Source organism: Xyrauchen texanus, chromosome 36, assembly GCF_025860055.1.
Source record: "Xyrauchen texanus isolate HMW12.3.18 chromosome 36, RBS_HiC_50CHRs, whole genome shotgun sequence".
Classification (NCBI taxonomy): domain Eukaryota; kingdom Metazoa; phylum Chordata; class Actinopteri; order Cypriniformes; family Catostomidae; genus Xyrauchen; species Xyrauchen texanus.
Genome location: NC_068311.1, coordinates 7,290,815 through 7,305,776, shown reverse-complemented (window position 1 = coordinate 7,305,776; position 14,962 = coordinate 7,290,815). Strand labels below are relative to the sequence as shown.

The 14,962-nt window shown below is 40.2% G+C and overlaps 1 protein-coding gene across 1 annotated transcript in view; it reads left to right on the top strand.

Annotated features, from left to right (window-relative positions):
* Window positions 1-14,685, top strand: part of LOC127629788 (kin of IRRE-like protein 1) — a 57,458-nt gene extending 42,773 nt beyond the window's left edge. Inside the window, exons 5-15 of the mRNA XM_052107031.1 lie at window positions 1,186-1,336; window positions 1,854-1,959; window positions 2,203-2,351; window positions 3,014-3,141; window positions 4,384-4,510; window positions 5,021-5,121; window positions 7,968-8,166; window positions 9,509-9,616; window positions 9,823-9,932; window positions 11,890-11,979; window positions 12,506-14,685. Of these exons, the coding sequence (XP_051962991.1) occupies window positions 1,186-1,336; window positions 1,854-1,959; window positions 2,203-2,351; window positions 3,014-3,141; window positions 4,384-4,510; window positions 5,021-5,121; window positions 7,968-8,166; window positions 9,509-9,616; window positions 9,823-9,932; window positions 11,890-11,979; window positions 12,506-13,003 (1,767 nt within the window). The 3' untranslated portion in view covers window positions 13,004-14,685. The remainder of the gene's footprint in view (window positions 1-1,185; window positions 1,337-1,853; window positions 1,960-2,202; window positions 2,352-3,013; window positions 3,142-4,383; window positions 4,511-5,020; window positions 5,122-7,967; window positions 8,167-9,508; window positions 9,617-9,822; window positions 9,933-11,889; window positions 11,980-12,505) is intronic.
* Window positions 14,686-14,962: the final 277 nt, after the last annotated feature.

The following is a 14,962-nucleotide window of genomic DNA, read 5'->3' as shown; positions in this document are numbered from 1 at the left end:
GACATACTTTTAAGTACATTTACAAGCTAAATAATCATCACCAAGGTATTAAACCGTTCAACCCAGACTGAACAGACTGAACCTCTTTCTCTTATAGCCTCATTTTCAATTGTGAAAATCAAATCAACCGTCTACCTTCACTAAAGTTCATTTTGAGCTGGAGAGAAACATAAGATGGAAAGCCAAATGAAGACAAAGAGATAAAAGAAGGAAAGTGAAAAAGGTAGACAAGGAGTAAGAGGGGGCAAGCTGATGGGATAGAGCAGAGAATAAATTAGACAAGGACAGAGAGTGACAGGCGGCGACATGACTCGATCTAGCGTAAAAATGCTTTCAGCGTGTCGGAGGTTAAGCATGCGACCTGCCATCGATTTGCCCCCCAGGCTCTACAGGGAACTGTCTTCCCATAATGACCCTGCACCAGTACAGCGCTGTCTTCCCCCCCCCCTCCAATCCGTATGTACAGCCCAAACCAAAAACTGTGCCTCGTTCTCCATTAAGGCTCTCTCCTAGATGCAACGGGCTAAATCCACATAGACAGTACACCTCTCTCCACTTAGGCATATTGATTTCTTGCGTGAAATAAATAGATTTCAAAGATGATGTGGAGCAGGAAGAGATGATGGACCGATCTTTGGGAAAATGTACTAACAGCAGAACGGTCCCGGCAGCATCATAAAACACAGACACTCACCTGCCTCGCTAAACTGATGGTGGCTTTAATTCTCCGCAATGCTCTGCCTGCAGTGCTGGCACAGGCTTGAGCTCAAATGGGATTATGGGCATCATGGGAATTCCTTATTAAATTAGGACTTGCATCAGGAAATATAGGACAATTAGATTAGGATTATCATGTCTGTGTGATTTTAACAGTGATAACAAAATGAGAGAAACAGCTGTGTTTTGTATTAGAAGTACACATAACCATTACAGCGAAATAACATTTCACTAATAGCTTCATTCACATTGCTAGCCATCTCTCTTTTATTTGAATTCAAAGGGTATAGCACATAACACATTATGGATGGTTTTCTTAAGGTCTGACTTTGTCAGATATTGATATTATTTTCAGAACATTATATTGAGGCGTTCCATTTTCAAAGTGCTAAATCAATTTGTTCCACCAGCAGTGATACTGTCTCAGTTTTTTAACTGGTTTTACACCATATCACTGTGTCTTTTCAGAGTCTGATGGAAGATGGAAAGAGAGAGACAGCGGTTAGCATGCTGCCAATGGTGCCCGAGGACAGTGATTCTGGACGCACATACACCTGCAGGGTCCTAAACCCTGCTGTCCCTGCGGGTCGCCAAACTTCGGTTACCATCAATGTTCAACGTGAGTAATATATATATATATATATATATATATATATATATATATATATATATATATTATTATTATTATTATATTTTTTTTTTTTACATAAGTACATTAGTGTTCTTTGTGGTAGTTTCTTTAAAATAATATTAATAATTAATTAGAACATAACATTATGCAGACTCTTACCTCATTTTTTGTTTTAACAAGAAAGTGTGTACACAATAGAAGTCTATGGGCCACTCATTGCACACTGGCCCCATAGACTCCAATTGTTAGTGCATAACTGTCAATGCATGTTTTTGTTTATACATATACATACTGTACGTATTTAAAATGTGTGTATGCATATGTACATAGGCAGGGATGTTTATGGTAAAAAAAAAAAATAATGTGTAATTGGACAGGGGAATATATTAAAAAAATTGTTGTGAGCAAGATTTACACACCTGGAGTTTTGGTAGTAAAGTCATTCGGAAGGATTTGAAAAGCCTCTATTGCTTCAGTGAATTTAATCCTGCATGTTTCCTTGCAGATCCCCCGTCTGTGACTCTGTCTGTTCAGCCACAGACGGTGATGGAGGGAGCAAAAGTCTTGTTCATCTGCTCTGCCTCTGCCAACCCTGAGATCACAGGTTACAGGTAAACACATTTAATATCACAACAAACTCAATGCATAATCCTAGATTATCCAATCCATCAGATTAGGTTGGAGGGCAAATCCAAAATTAGATTTGATTTACAGATAAAATGCTTTGTGTACAGTTGCTTCAATGTATGTTTATAATAATTGTTGTTATGATAGCAACATCATTGTAAATAGATACAATTTTTTTTTTTTAAAACCTATTAAATAAAAAGCATACATTTCCACATCCCAAACAGATGGTCCAAAGGTGGGATTCCTATATCTGAGGCCAATGGTGACAGCCTGGAGGTGACGGTGGACCACTCCTACTTCACAGATCCAGTGTCCTGCGAGGTGTCCAACTCAGTAGGCAGTACTAACGTCAGTACATTGGTGGATGTACAGTGTAAGTACTTCTCTCACGTTAGCCTATGTGAAGTTCCATTGGTCATCTTGTCTCATCAATATTGATAAACACAAGGGGAAAAAGCAAGACTGGATCAGTCCAATACTGCCCCCACCCCACCCCGGAGCCTTTCAAATCAGAGGACAATTTGCATTGTGTTTAGGGGGAAATAACATTATCTTTATAAAATGATAGAAGCTGATGGTTATTTGGTGTACTTTATTTTGCACTTTTGGATGAAAAGTGTAAAAGAAAATGACATATGTATGTAACTTATGTTTTTTTTATGTGGCCATGCATTTTGGTCTCCATTTAGATGTTTTGTCTTTTAAATGAATTACATTTTCATTTAGTTCCAGTTTAACAGCAGGCTTTAGGTATAATCAGCCTCATACGGTACATAATGTAAGCGTGGCACTGCATGATAAATTCTCATTTAAAAATAAGTGGTAAACAATAAACAGTCACATCTTTTCCTCTTGAAATATAAATATGCATGCCTCCCACAGTCACTACTTTTTGCTATTAATTTCCTAAATATTTCCATTTATTAAGGCAGCAGATTAGAACATTGTAATGGGCTTGTTTTGTGCACACCCAAATATGCTCTAATAAAATGTACCAGAACACAGTGAGAATTCTTTTGTCTCTCTCATTTGCAGTTGGTCCCAGGTTGCTGACAGAACCTAAACCCCAGACGGTGGACATTGGGATGGATACTGCTTTCACTTGCTCATGGACTGGCAACCCTCCCCTCACCCTGGCCTGGACAAAACAAGGCTCCAGTGTGGTATGGTGACCTCTCTTTTTCTCTTTCCTAAATATGGCACACCATCTGTTCAACCTCAGAGTTTGATTGATATATATTTATTGATTTCTAATACTAGGTTATGGATGAAGACCTACATTATATATTACAGATAAATTATTTTCTGCTCAGAGTTGGCTGGTTAATGGGTGCTATTTCTGAGAGCATTTGGGGACCATAGTTATCCTTAGCCTGTTTGTGGTGCATTTCCAGGACTTTGTCGATTCCACAAACCCTAAGCCTAAAATGAAAGTTTACCTACAGTAAATGTGTGAAATGCATCATCCTATTCTGTTGTAAGTGATTCTCTCCTACTGATTGATCAGATTTCATAAAGAGATAGAGAAAGTAAACAAAGAGTGAGAGAGAACTATAAAACAGAGAGAGAGAGACAGAGAGAGAGAGAGAGAGAAATAAGGAGGCAAATGCTAAAATCCAGAAGGTAGTGATGGGGCAATCAGTTTGCTATGACTACACCCCTTCATCCTGCCCATCCTGAAAATGGGCCGACCTGATCCACAAGTAGCACGTTTACTTCGCCGCCCCAAGATACAGTGTAATTGGCTAATTCGATGAGTGCCAGAGTATTAAAAATCGGGTGAGTGCTAAATGGATTAATCACAGTTTGCTGGTGCTGAGATGGGAGGGGATGAAAAGAGAGGGTGCTTTAATGAGCAATGGCTTCTAACAAGTGACCGCAGCATGTGTACCGTAGCACCAGAGGCAAAGGAGCACAAGTATCTACTCACACTCCGAAATTTTCCACACAGCAGTCATCGTAGGTTTAATTAGAGCAGTGTGTTGACTCAGAGGACCAAGGCTGGAGCGCTTTAGACAGTAATTAAGATTGCTGCAGACAAAATTACAGGAGTCAATGCTTTACCCTTGGTATTGGTGGCATTGGTCTTTCTCTTGTGTGAACCACAAGCAACGAAATAGATGACTGGTGCTAATGGTAATGGCCATCTCTGAGGGCCACAGTTCGATTCGTTTGGAACAAACAATGCACTGCATGTCTGCACAATCTTCCCATTTTCATCTTGTGGACAAATCAATAATATTACACACAGTATTGTCTATAATCTATATTTCATATTTGCTTTGTGGTAATCTTTTTGTGTACATTTTTGACAACTTATGCTTATATCTGTGGTAACTTGATGACAAGTGTCTTGGTATAGCAACAGATCTGATCAGGCTATTCTTTTCCATTTATTGTTTTAGGTGCTCAGTAATAGCAACACCTTGCAGCTGAAGGCTGTTACACAGGAGGATTCTGGGACATACACCTGCAAAGCCATCGTGCCTCGGATTGGTGTGGCTGAGAGAGATGTAACTCTAACTGTCAACGGTAACTAAATTCTCTCGATTTCCTTCATTTGTTTTCTCCGCTTTCTCTTATCTCTCAATTTTATCCATGATAACATGTCATTTTACGTATATTTAGCAAATCACTTGCTTAAAGTAAACAAGAATTCAGAATTCACCCTTTTTACTTTATTAATACACATCCCTGGTCTTATTGTGCAAATTGTGCTCTAAAATGACTCAACCCCTCCTATCCAAACACTGGTTATCTAGACTCTAGAGAGCACTTTTTATTATTTCAATCAAATTTCCAATGGTTAAAATCAACACCTGTTCTACATTGTTTTCCTATTCAATATCCTATTGCACGTTACAGAGGTAAAATCATGATGACTTCAGTTGACAAACTGCATATTCTCACGCATTACTCATAGAGCTGGTCTTCAGTGCACAGGGGATATCAGCTCTGAACTTGTGTCTTCTTTGCTTTCATTGCCACCCATAGTCAGTATGATTCTCTGATCTGTTTCTCTCTCACACACAAACACTTCAGGCCCTCCCATCATCACGGCTGATGCCATGCAGCAAGCTGTCAGGCATTCCAAGGGCAAACTGGAGTGTCTGGTGGGCAGCAGCCCTCCTCCTGACAAGATTGTAAGTATACCTTCTCCTGCTTCTGTGTATATGTGAGTGTATGTGTTAGCTAGGTATCTGACGCTTGGTTCAGCCTTATTCCTGACAAGCTTGTTTGTGGCCCTTTCCCTTGAGCAGGTGCTTTGTGTGTGTGTGTGTGTGTGTGTGTGTGTGTGTGTGTGAGTGTGAGTGTGGGTGTGTTTTGCAGTATATCTTCCTCCACTAAAATCTTACACGATTCTCATCTTTCCTTGCTCTCTCTCTCTCTCTCTCTCTCTCTCTCTCTCTCTCTCTCTCTCTCTCCCTATCTATCCATGCGTGTTCCTATCTGACACCCATATAAACACACATATGCAGTTTACACAACCCTGTTCCCCTATTAGAGAGCGCATCGATGAGAGGGCTGATCCTGTATCTCACGTCTTCCACCCTCAAGCATGCAGAGGCGAACTGCACTAATGCCAGGGTCTGCAGAGAGGACCTTCAGCCCCCTAGGCTCCTTCCCAAGCCGAGCAATTAGCGCATAGCACCAATGACCTCCTGTGACCCCTTGTACGTGGGAAGGCCTATCAGTGGATAATTAGGGTATAAGTTGGAGAGACAGCAAGAAAAAGAGAAGGAATGCATAGAGACAGATGGAAGCACGGGAGCAAGTGAGAAACCAAGAGCAAAGAGAAGCAATGATTCAGAGAAAAGCTCTGTTCCAAAACATAGTGAGCTGCTTCACTTCCTACATAGGCAGCATCTTAACTGGCATGGAACCTCATAAGTTATTGCTCTGTATAGGCAAAGAAATCACACAGGGGAAATGCAAACTCAATTCAATACAAAGCGTCGAGAGGAACATAAATATACGTCACACAAATTTTGGGTATTATAGTGAGTCTTTAATTTTGTAACTATTAATCGATCATTTTAAATATTGATTGAAACATATAAATATATTTCTAATCAACCTTTCACTTCATATGCCATCACGGATCCATTTTTTCACTGAGCTTGTCACAGTGCATTACGGGATTGTCTTCTTAGCGAGGGATGCAAGCGACGCAATCTTAGGAGGTAGCATAATTAGGTTGTCTACTTTTTGGAACTGTCTTCACTTTGGAAACACCCCTATGATGCGTTTAAATGCTGCCTATGGAGAGAGATTACTATGTTGTGGAACAGAGCACTGGAATGAAAAATTATGAAAACAAGGCACAAAAAATAAAACCTTTTGATCCTTCAGACAGTGACAGGTGGAGATTCGGGGTGTTATTGGCTGTTATTCTTTCACCCCAGGCTAATCGTTAGAGGTCTTCTCAGACACCCTATTTCACCTCTTTGCCAGATAAGATGAGCAAAAGAAACAATGGCTTGTTTACTTTGTGTGTAGCTGTGAGATCTCAGACTGACCTGCTGCTGGACAAGAGCTGCTTGTCTACGCCATGTTTTTTCACAAAGCATCACAAGCTGTGGCACAACACTGGTGGTAAACCAAACTCGACATGACAGCGTAAAGAAGCAAAAGATAAATTCTAATCCCTGACACTGAGTTTAAGACACAAAACATCTACTACTAGAGTGATGAATCTTTTATTTACATTTATGCCTTGAATTCTGTTAAGCTCAAAAATATATTTGAGATGTTCTGCTGTGTTGGCTGGACCAGTCATGCTTATGTTTAATATGTAATAGGGTTTAAGGGAGAGGGAGAATAAAGGCTATTATTATTGTACTTTACTATGCATTTGTGATGAAAATAAAAATGGCTGTCTATTAGGCATTTTATAAAATATGTATTATAGATTAGCATTTTATTGATATGTTTTTGAGACATTGATATATTAACATTAGCCGACATTTAAATTAGAAGCCTAATTTGCGAGCTTCACTTTCAGTTAGCCTTCTGTTAAATGTAGTCAGGTGTAATATCGTTGGGAGATCAAAAGAAGCTGGTTGCGGGTAGGACAAGGCATGCACAGTCCAAACTAAGTTGTGGATCTAGTCATTACCATACACACAAACTTTACATAAGATTTTGTACTCTTGAAGTTTGAACAAAGTGACGTTGATGAGTTTGCAGGTTGGTGTATGAAACTGGTGTAACTGTACAAACTGAACGATTATAAATTATTATGCAGTTTCTCTGTGTGTAGCCTTGAAGAGGTTTCATTCAAGCTGACAAACCACAGAAGGACATACTTGTAACTGAAAATACATTGTGTAAGCTATATGAAAGATACATATACACAATAAATCATCCAGTGATGGCTAGAGAAAGTAATCTTTGTCCTTTCATAATGAAATGGGTCAAATTTAATGGAAAACAATGTGATCTGAGCTCCATGGCTCTGCAGAATTATAGGCAGCTTCTGGAGACAGTAAGCGGCAGCGGTGTGTGTGTGTGTGTGTGTGTGTGTACCTTCGAAGAAAATAATTGTTTCGAATTTTAGAACTAACCTTGTCATCCGCAAGACGCGTCCGGTGTGCGACACCCTTTAATTTACCCTGCTGCTCACACTTTACCAAAGATGTATTAACAATATTTTTGAAGAGACAAATACAATTGTGAAACAAGCTATTTATATCTAAAAAAAACTGCCGATATACAGTATATCGATAATCATCTTGAACATTTTCTGATTGTCGATGCATGAAAAAGGCATTGATCGCAATCCTACTGTCTATTACTATGTGTTGTTATACAGGTTCATACACATGAAAATGATTAACCGTTATTTCTTGTGTGGAATTAGAGTAAAACTGTGAAACACTGTGGTTGAAAAGAAATTACCCATTTAAGACAACTAATAAATAAGTAGATATACATTGAATATATTGTCAAAAGGCCCAAATATCAACCTACCTTACTTTTTCCTCAGGTGTGGACATTTGGGGACATGACCCTGACATCTGGTTCCTCTGGTCGTTTCTCAGTGCAGACTGTTAACAGTGACCGTGGAGTCCTCTCCTCGCTCATCCTCTCAGAGACTCTGGCCCAAGATTTCCAACTACGGTACAACTGCACTGCTTGGAACCGCTTTGGGACAGGAACTGTACTAGTCACTCTTGAAGAGCAAGGTATGGGTCCTCATACAAGATCTCTCTTTGCTTTAAGCATCCATCTTTTATTTGATGTCAGTATAGATCAGTGAGTGTTGGGTAAATGTTTTTGGAGTTGGGTTTAGGGAGTCAAATTTGAATTAAGGAGATGAGTACAAAGAAACTGAAACAATATAGTGAAAACTTGCAGGAGATTTAGATTAGGGTATGAGCCAAGCTCTGTTTGCCAACATCACTTTAATCACGGAAGGATGGTTTTAAAACACTGACAGTAAGATGTAGGGCTGGTCCACCTTACAGTCAAAGCCTTTTATGTCAAATTGGTCATGAAGAGCAGTAAGCCGGTGTGAGTCCCCTCCATGCAGAAATCGCATCTCAAAACACCCTGCAAACCTGTGCTTATCTTAATTATACACCAGCGAATCAATACCATTTAATCAGGAGATGGTTTACTTAATTAATACATCTGTTCCATAACAAAGATATAGATTTTGAGCCTGAATTAATTAAATTGAGAAACAGCGAATGGCAAGGGTATGCGATGCTTCGCTGGCCATTTCATTTTGTATGCAAAGTGCACCAGTTTAAATTTGCTTAAATAAGGCTAAAAGCGTGGTAGATGGCTTGAGCCTTTGTACTGGGAGACACCAAAAATAAGGTCTTCACCAGCAATTTGCATCAAGGCAGCAGAGCCAAGTCTCTGGAGAGGCAGACAGTGCTATCTCCTGGAATCTCTAATTAGATTACTGTCAGCTGCCTCGCTGCATGTCAGGCCTGGTTACCCCTCTTCCGCCAGAGATTAGAGACAATAGTCGGGTCCTGTGATGCCATTGTGAATCACAAAAATGGATATCTATATGTGGCGCTTCAGTTTGGAAGCAAGAAGAAGGGCTTGGGAAGAAGCTGTTGTCGAATGCATTGACAAGCAGGGAACTTTTCTTAAATCAGTTGGAGAACTGAAAAATATGGGTACTGTGCAGGCAGGCCAGAAACACACTTTACTAAAGTAGTCACGAATAGACAATGCATTGCAAGCGCACAGTCTTTAACGTGCGATTTTTACATTACGGTGGCACCTTGCATTATGAATTGTGGTCTGAGCTTGCACAGCTAGAATCGTTTGCTTTCATGAACTTTAGAGTATGTTTCTGGCTATAATGTGATAAAATTGAAATAATCTCTAAATATCATTGTGGCGGTGTTTGCTATTAGTGGAGAAAGAAAAATAATCAGTGTAAAGAATGGCATGAAAAAACACATTGAAAATGGATTGTCTGTATACGTTGTAATAATACAACTGGAATGGTAGTGCCTTAATAGATGTCATTCAGCTCAGTCACATACCTGCTTTCTCTTACAGAGGCACTTCCCTTGCTTATCATCATCGGAGCGTCGGTGGGAGGAGGCTGCGTCTTCATCGTCTGTGTCATTACCCTGGTTTCTATCTGCTGCCGCCACACTGCCAAAGGTGAGGTCAAAGGTCAGATGTCATATGAGAAATTGTATCCACTCTTCAAAAACATGATACAGTAGAAATCAAACGAGCTAACTAGACAGAGGTTAATTATGGGGCCACCTCTTTGCCTGGAGCAGTGTTGACCTTTTCACCTCTCTGGACATCTTCCCACCATTCACCTCATTAATCTTTATCCACTGCGCCTTTTCCTCACTCAGGCAAAAAGGGCACACGCCTATCTAAGAGCGACATCCGTGTACAAATCGTCCACAGTGATCACAACGCAGCACGGGGAAATGATGATGAGGAGGATGTGAAGGAGCCTATGGTGAGCAGCTCTCAAAACTATGTAAAAATGCTTAGTATGACTTTACAGACAAACAGCTTTAAAATGTATTTACTTTTCACAATTCTAAATATATTTATAAAAACAGGGTTCTCACACTTTTAGACCAAGGACCAAGTATTACTTGTCCATGACTTGTCCAGTAATCATTTTTGATTACTGGATATGGATTTTTAGAAATAATTTTGATTCGGACAAATTCACTAATGACACCTTCTAATGACTGGTTTGTGCAATCACTGAAAAGAAGCGTAATGGTGCCAGCTAGGTGTTACAATGGTTTGCCTAAATGTTTTACTGTACATAAACTCTGCACAAAAGCAATATTTAGCCGATTAAACATTTTTGAGCAGAGCATAACTACAAAAATTTATTTTCACTATAGAAATTTCCATAATTTTTAAAAGGTTTGTTCACCCAAAATGATAATTCTCATATTTTACTCACCCTTATACATAATACTATTTATATATCTAAATTGTGTATGCATTTCTTTCTTCTTCTGAACACAAACAAATCTTGTTTTAGAAGAATATCTCAGCTCTGTAGATCCACAGTGAATTGTGATTGTAACCCGGACACACACACACAAGATGAGACAGTCACAATGTAAGTCAAAAACTGCTTTTATTGTTAACAATAAAAGCAGGCAAAAGTACAAACGGGCAAATCCAGTGAAGAGTTGTCGAGGGAAGCGTAGGGTCAAAAGCCGGGGAATCAAAGAGAGTAAAGGGGGCAAATCCGGGAGAGTAGTCAAGGGGAGCGAGGGTCAAAGCCGGGGTAAACAGGATCGAGAGGCGGGTAAACTAACAAAGGGAGTAGACAGGGGTACTAGGGGAACGAGGAGCTGGCAAGCTAAGGGGGTAATCAAGAGGAGTTCAAGAGGTGATCAAAACTAGACGAGACTAGCAGGGGCAAAGACACGGGAAACTAAATACAATAACCAACACCCGTGAAACGGATGTGCTGTGGTATTTATAGGGGAAGGTGCAGGTGTAAACAATGAAAGGTGATGAGACGAGTGCAGGTGAAACGAGTAATGGGGTGATTGAGACGAGTGCAGGTGGTCATAATGTTTTGGCCATAGGAGCGTGCATGTGAGCCCGAGGAGAGAGACCTGCTAACGAGCAGGAGATCTCGAGGGAACGAGCGTGCGAGCTCGAGGGGGCGGAACAAGCGTGCGAGATTGAGGAGTGAGTGTGTGTGCGACGAAGCGGGGATGGGGCAGAGGAGCGGGGTTCGTGACAGTGATAAGGCCTTTGAATTTCTAAAAGGAGATAAAGTCAGCATAAAAGTAATCCATACGACTCCAGTGGTTTAAACAATGTCTTCTAAAGTGATCCAGTTGCTTTTGGGCGAGGACAGACCAAATAGCTCCTTTTTCACTGTACATCTTGCCATTGCAGTCTCTAGGCACGATCATGATTTCAAACTTGATTGCACTTGACGCATGCGCAGAGTACTTGATCGCGCTATAGGAAGTGTAATCAAGCTTGAAATCATGATCGCCAAGGAGACTGCTGTAAAGAAGTACAGTGAAAAATAAGTTATAGTTTGGTCTATTCTCACCTAAAACCAACTGGATCGCTTCAGAAGACATTGATTAAACTAACGGATTCTGATGTTTATGCTGACTTCATCTGCTTTTTGGAGCTGTAAAGGCCTGATCACCATTCACTTGCATTGCATGAACCTACAGAGATATTTTTCTAAAAATCTAAGTTTGTGTTCTGCAGAAGAAATAAAGTCATACACATCTGGGATGGCACGAGGGTGAGTAAATTACTAGAGAATTTTTGGGTGAATTTACCCTTTAAGTCTGGAATACACAATAGGTTTTCCATGGCCATGACTTTGCTATGCTGCAGCAAAACAAATTACATTAGTATTAAAATGAACATAGAATGATCTATAACTAAAATTTCTGCACCTGTCTCAGGCTCCCAACAGCAGTGAGTCTCCAGGAACATCTCGCACAGAGCACAGTGACCTACTGGAGGAGGAGGATGAGGAGAGATCAGATATCAAGGTATTACACTTCACAAAGCAGTGAGAGGTTAATCTGATAAATGCAAAAGCTTGAGCATTGTTTTCAAAGGTTTGCACTACAGGACTGAATAACACTTGCTTGCTGAGATCCCATTTTTATTATACCACAAGCTTGGATCATGTTCAAGAAAACTGACAGTGATTGCTAACACCTAGCTAGCTAACTTAAGTATTTTTATATGTGTGAGATTCTATAAATGAAATACTTTTAAGCAAGGCTTAAGACACAGGCTGTGAATGTAGTCATGGCTTAAGGCAGTTCTAAGGCACAATGCATAACACAGCTTTGACTGTTTTTTTGCTGTGTGCATAAATAATAAATATAATATTTATAATATAACATTATCATATTATAAATATGATAATGTTATATATTGTGGTTTTTTGCGTGACTAGAATGCTATATTAACAAAGCAGCATCCAGGACAAAACAATCAATTTTTTGATGATCCTTTTCAGAATTGTTGATAAATTCACATCTGACAAAGTTCTTTCTCTCCTCCTAGGACCCCACCAATGGCTACTACAATGTGAGAGCTCACGAGGACCGCCACATCACCAGAACTGGGTTCTCTGAATATGTTCCTAACGCTCGGCCAGTCTACACTCCCTCTCAGCTTCCCTCCCCAAGCCCGCTGTATGGCCAGCACTCCACGCAGCCACGGATGTATGACTTCTCCCAGCGTTACGCCACAACCCCTGCAACACACACCACCTACGAGCAACAGCAGCAAAAACAACAACAGCCACAACAGCAAACTCCCACCATCTACCCCCAGGAGCCACTCTATGCAGGCTCTGCCTACCTGCCCGCCACCTATGGCCGTGCCTTCACCAGTTACGTCAAACCTGCCTCCTACGAGAAGGTTGATGGTTATGAGCATTCGGACGAAGCGAGCAAGGTGTCCAGTTCCTCTCGCTTCTCGTACGCATCTTCGCAGGTGTCATCACAGCAATCTGAATATGGGAGGCCCTCACAGCAACGCATGCAGACTCACGTGTGATTGGCTCCCTTGTAGACCAACTGATGGTCTGGAATGATAAGCGTCACTTTCTATGGATCAGACATTCTATGGAATTTGGTTCAGGAGGGATTAAGAAAACATTAAATTGAGATTCAAGACTGAGGATAAGAATGCAGTCCTTGCTTTATTGCTGTTTTGAATTGAATGTTGGATCGATTGGAAACTTCTTTTGAAAGAACTTCAATGTGCCACTCAAACTTAAGAGTCACCTACTTCAAATTGATTTCCTTCGTCCAAATGCTGAACTTTAGGTGAAATAAACACTGTTCGTCTCTGTGGCACTGTATTTGCCAAAAAATGCTCCAGCACCAACACTTCTTGATCCTGAAGAAGACAGTGCTGCCGAAGAAGGGAACTGCTCTCCTGAACTAACCTTTTTAAATGGAGACAAGATCATGACTATGCTGAAACACAATCAAAAAAGTAAAAACAAACAAAAAAATGCATAAATACATGTGTTTGTTGGCATGCTTATGGAATTGTAAGCCCATTTGTGTATCGATGACAAAAGGTCTTGCCTACACAAAGTGGCTCAAAGTTAAATCCACAAAGCAGGAGAGCAAATGGAGGCAAGCGCATGCGGTCATCCTAATATATTCCTCCACAAGCTCCATCTGCAGTCTGCACTGCTTTTGGGCTCTCAAGAGAGTATTTATGAAAAGCCTCAATGGACCAGCGCAGGAAACTGGAATTGGAAGGACGACAACCATAAGCTGTATTTCTGTCTGTTTGATGGAGCCAAGATAGGCCAAGCCCCAAAGAAGATATCTGGCCAATTTAAATGTGCAGTCTTTTAAAGCTATACTCACAAGGATTTGTTGCAGACTTCAGAGTATAACCCATTTTGGGACCACGGTTTCTTAACATCAAGCCTTGTATGGCAAACCTAAATTACCACACGGCCTTGCGGTATGCAGTAATACTCCTGTAATGTTCCTTACGTGACCACAGTATGTTATTAAAGAGTGTGCCAAGCTGATTATGTCATACTCATTGACCGTCAGGTAGCACCAACATGTTTACATAGAAGAAATCAGAACAAGAAATTGCAAGTGAAATGCAGTACTATCCATATCCACTTAGAGCCACTCCGATGACTGTACAAATTGTTGGGATTTTCACTCCTTCTGTCTGTTGCATGCAGATGATGTGTGTATGTGAACGTATTCAGCATTTCGTCTCATCTGTTTGTTCCTCGTGCGGGAAACCGCTTACTGCATCCTACTTCAATTTGATCTTGGATACCTTACAGGTTTCCATACTGCCATTATCCTTTGAGCCTGAATGTTTGGCTCCATTTGGAAAGGTAAAAAAAATAAAAAATCCAAATGAACTGTAAGATAGGTAAAACAAAACATTGCTTGTCTTTATTTTTATATTTTATATAAGCCTTAATGTACAGCCTGTAAGCTGCTCTATTGTAAAGTACCTTTTTATTATAAAAGCATGTATCTGTATCTTTGAGTTGACCTTATTTGGTTCACAATGGTTTTTACCCCATGCTACTTACAGTATCAGTTTTGGTGAGGTAAAAGGTGGTGTTACACAACTAATTTACTTTTTTCTTCCGTTTTCTTTTTTTTTATTATTTTTTTATAATGTTCAAATAATTTTATTTGCTAAAAAAATGAGCTATTGTTGCTTGTAACTTTGTACACATATTTATATTTAAATAAAACCATTTCAAATAATATCTGCTCTGACTGGAATGAGTGAGCACACATCAGTGGGTCTCGTCAAATGTCACGAGGGAACGAGGACAAACAATACCGTGACTGCCGAGTTGATGAATACATAAATTAGCAGTGATGCCTGTGTTGATTCTTCTATTCCCTAGGCGACAGCAGGGTTTTTAATAAAGACGGATGAGATTCCGCAGCCTCCCGCTGTCTGCGTATCAAACATAGCTGGCACAAGCCATCTCCATCAGCACAACGA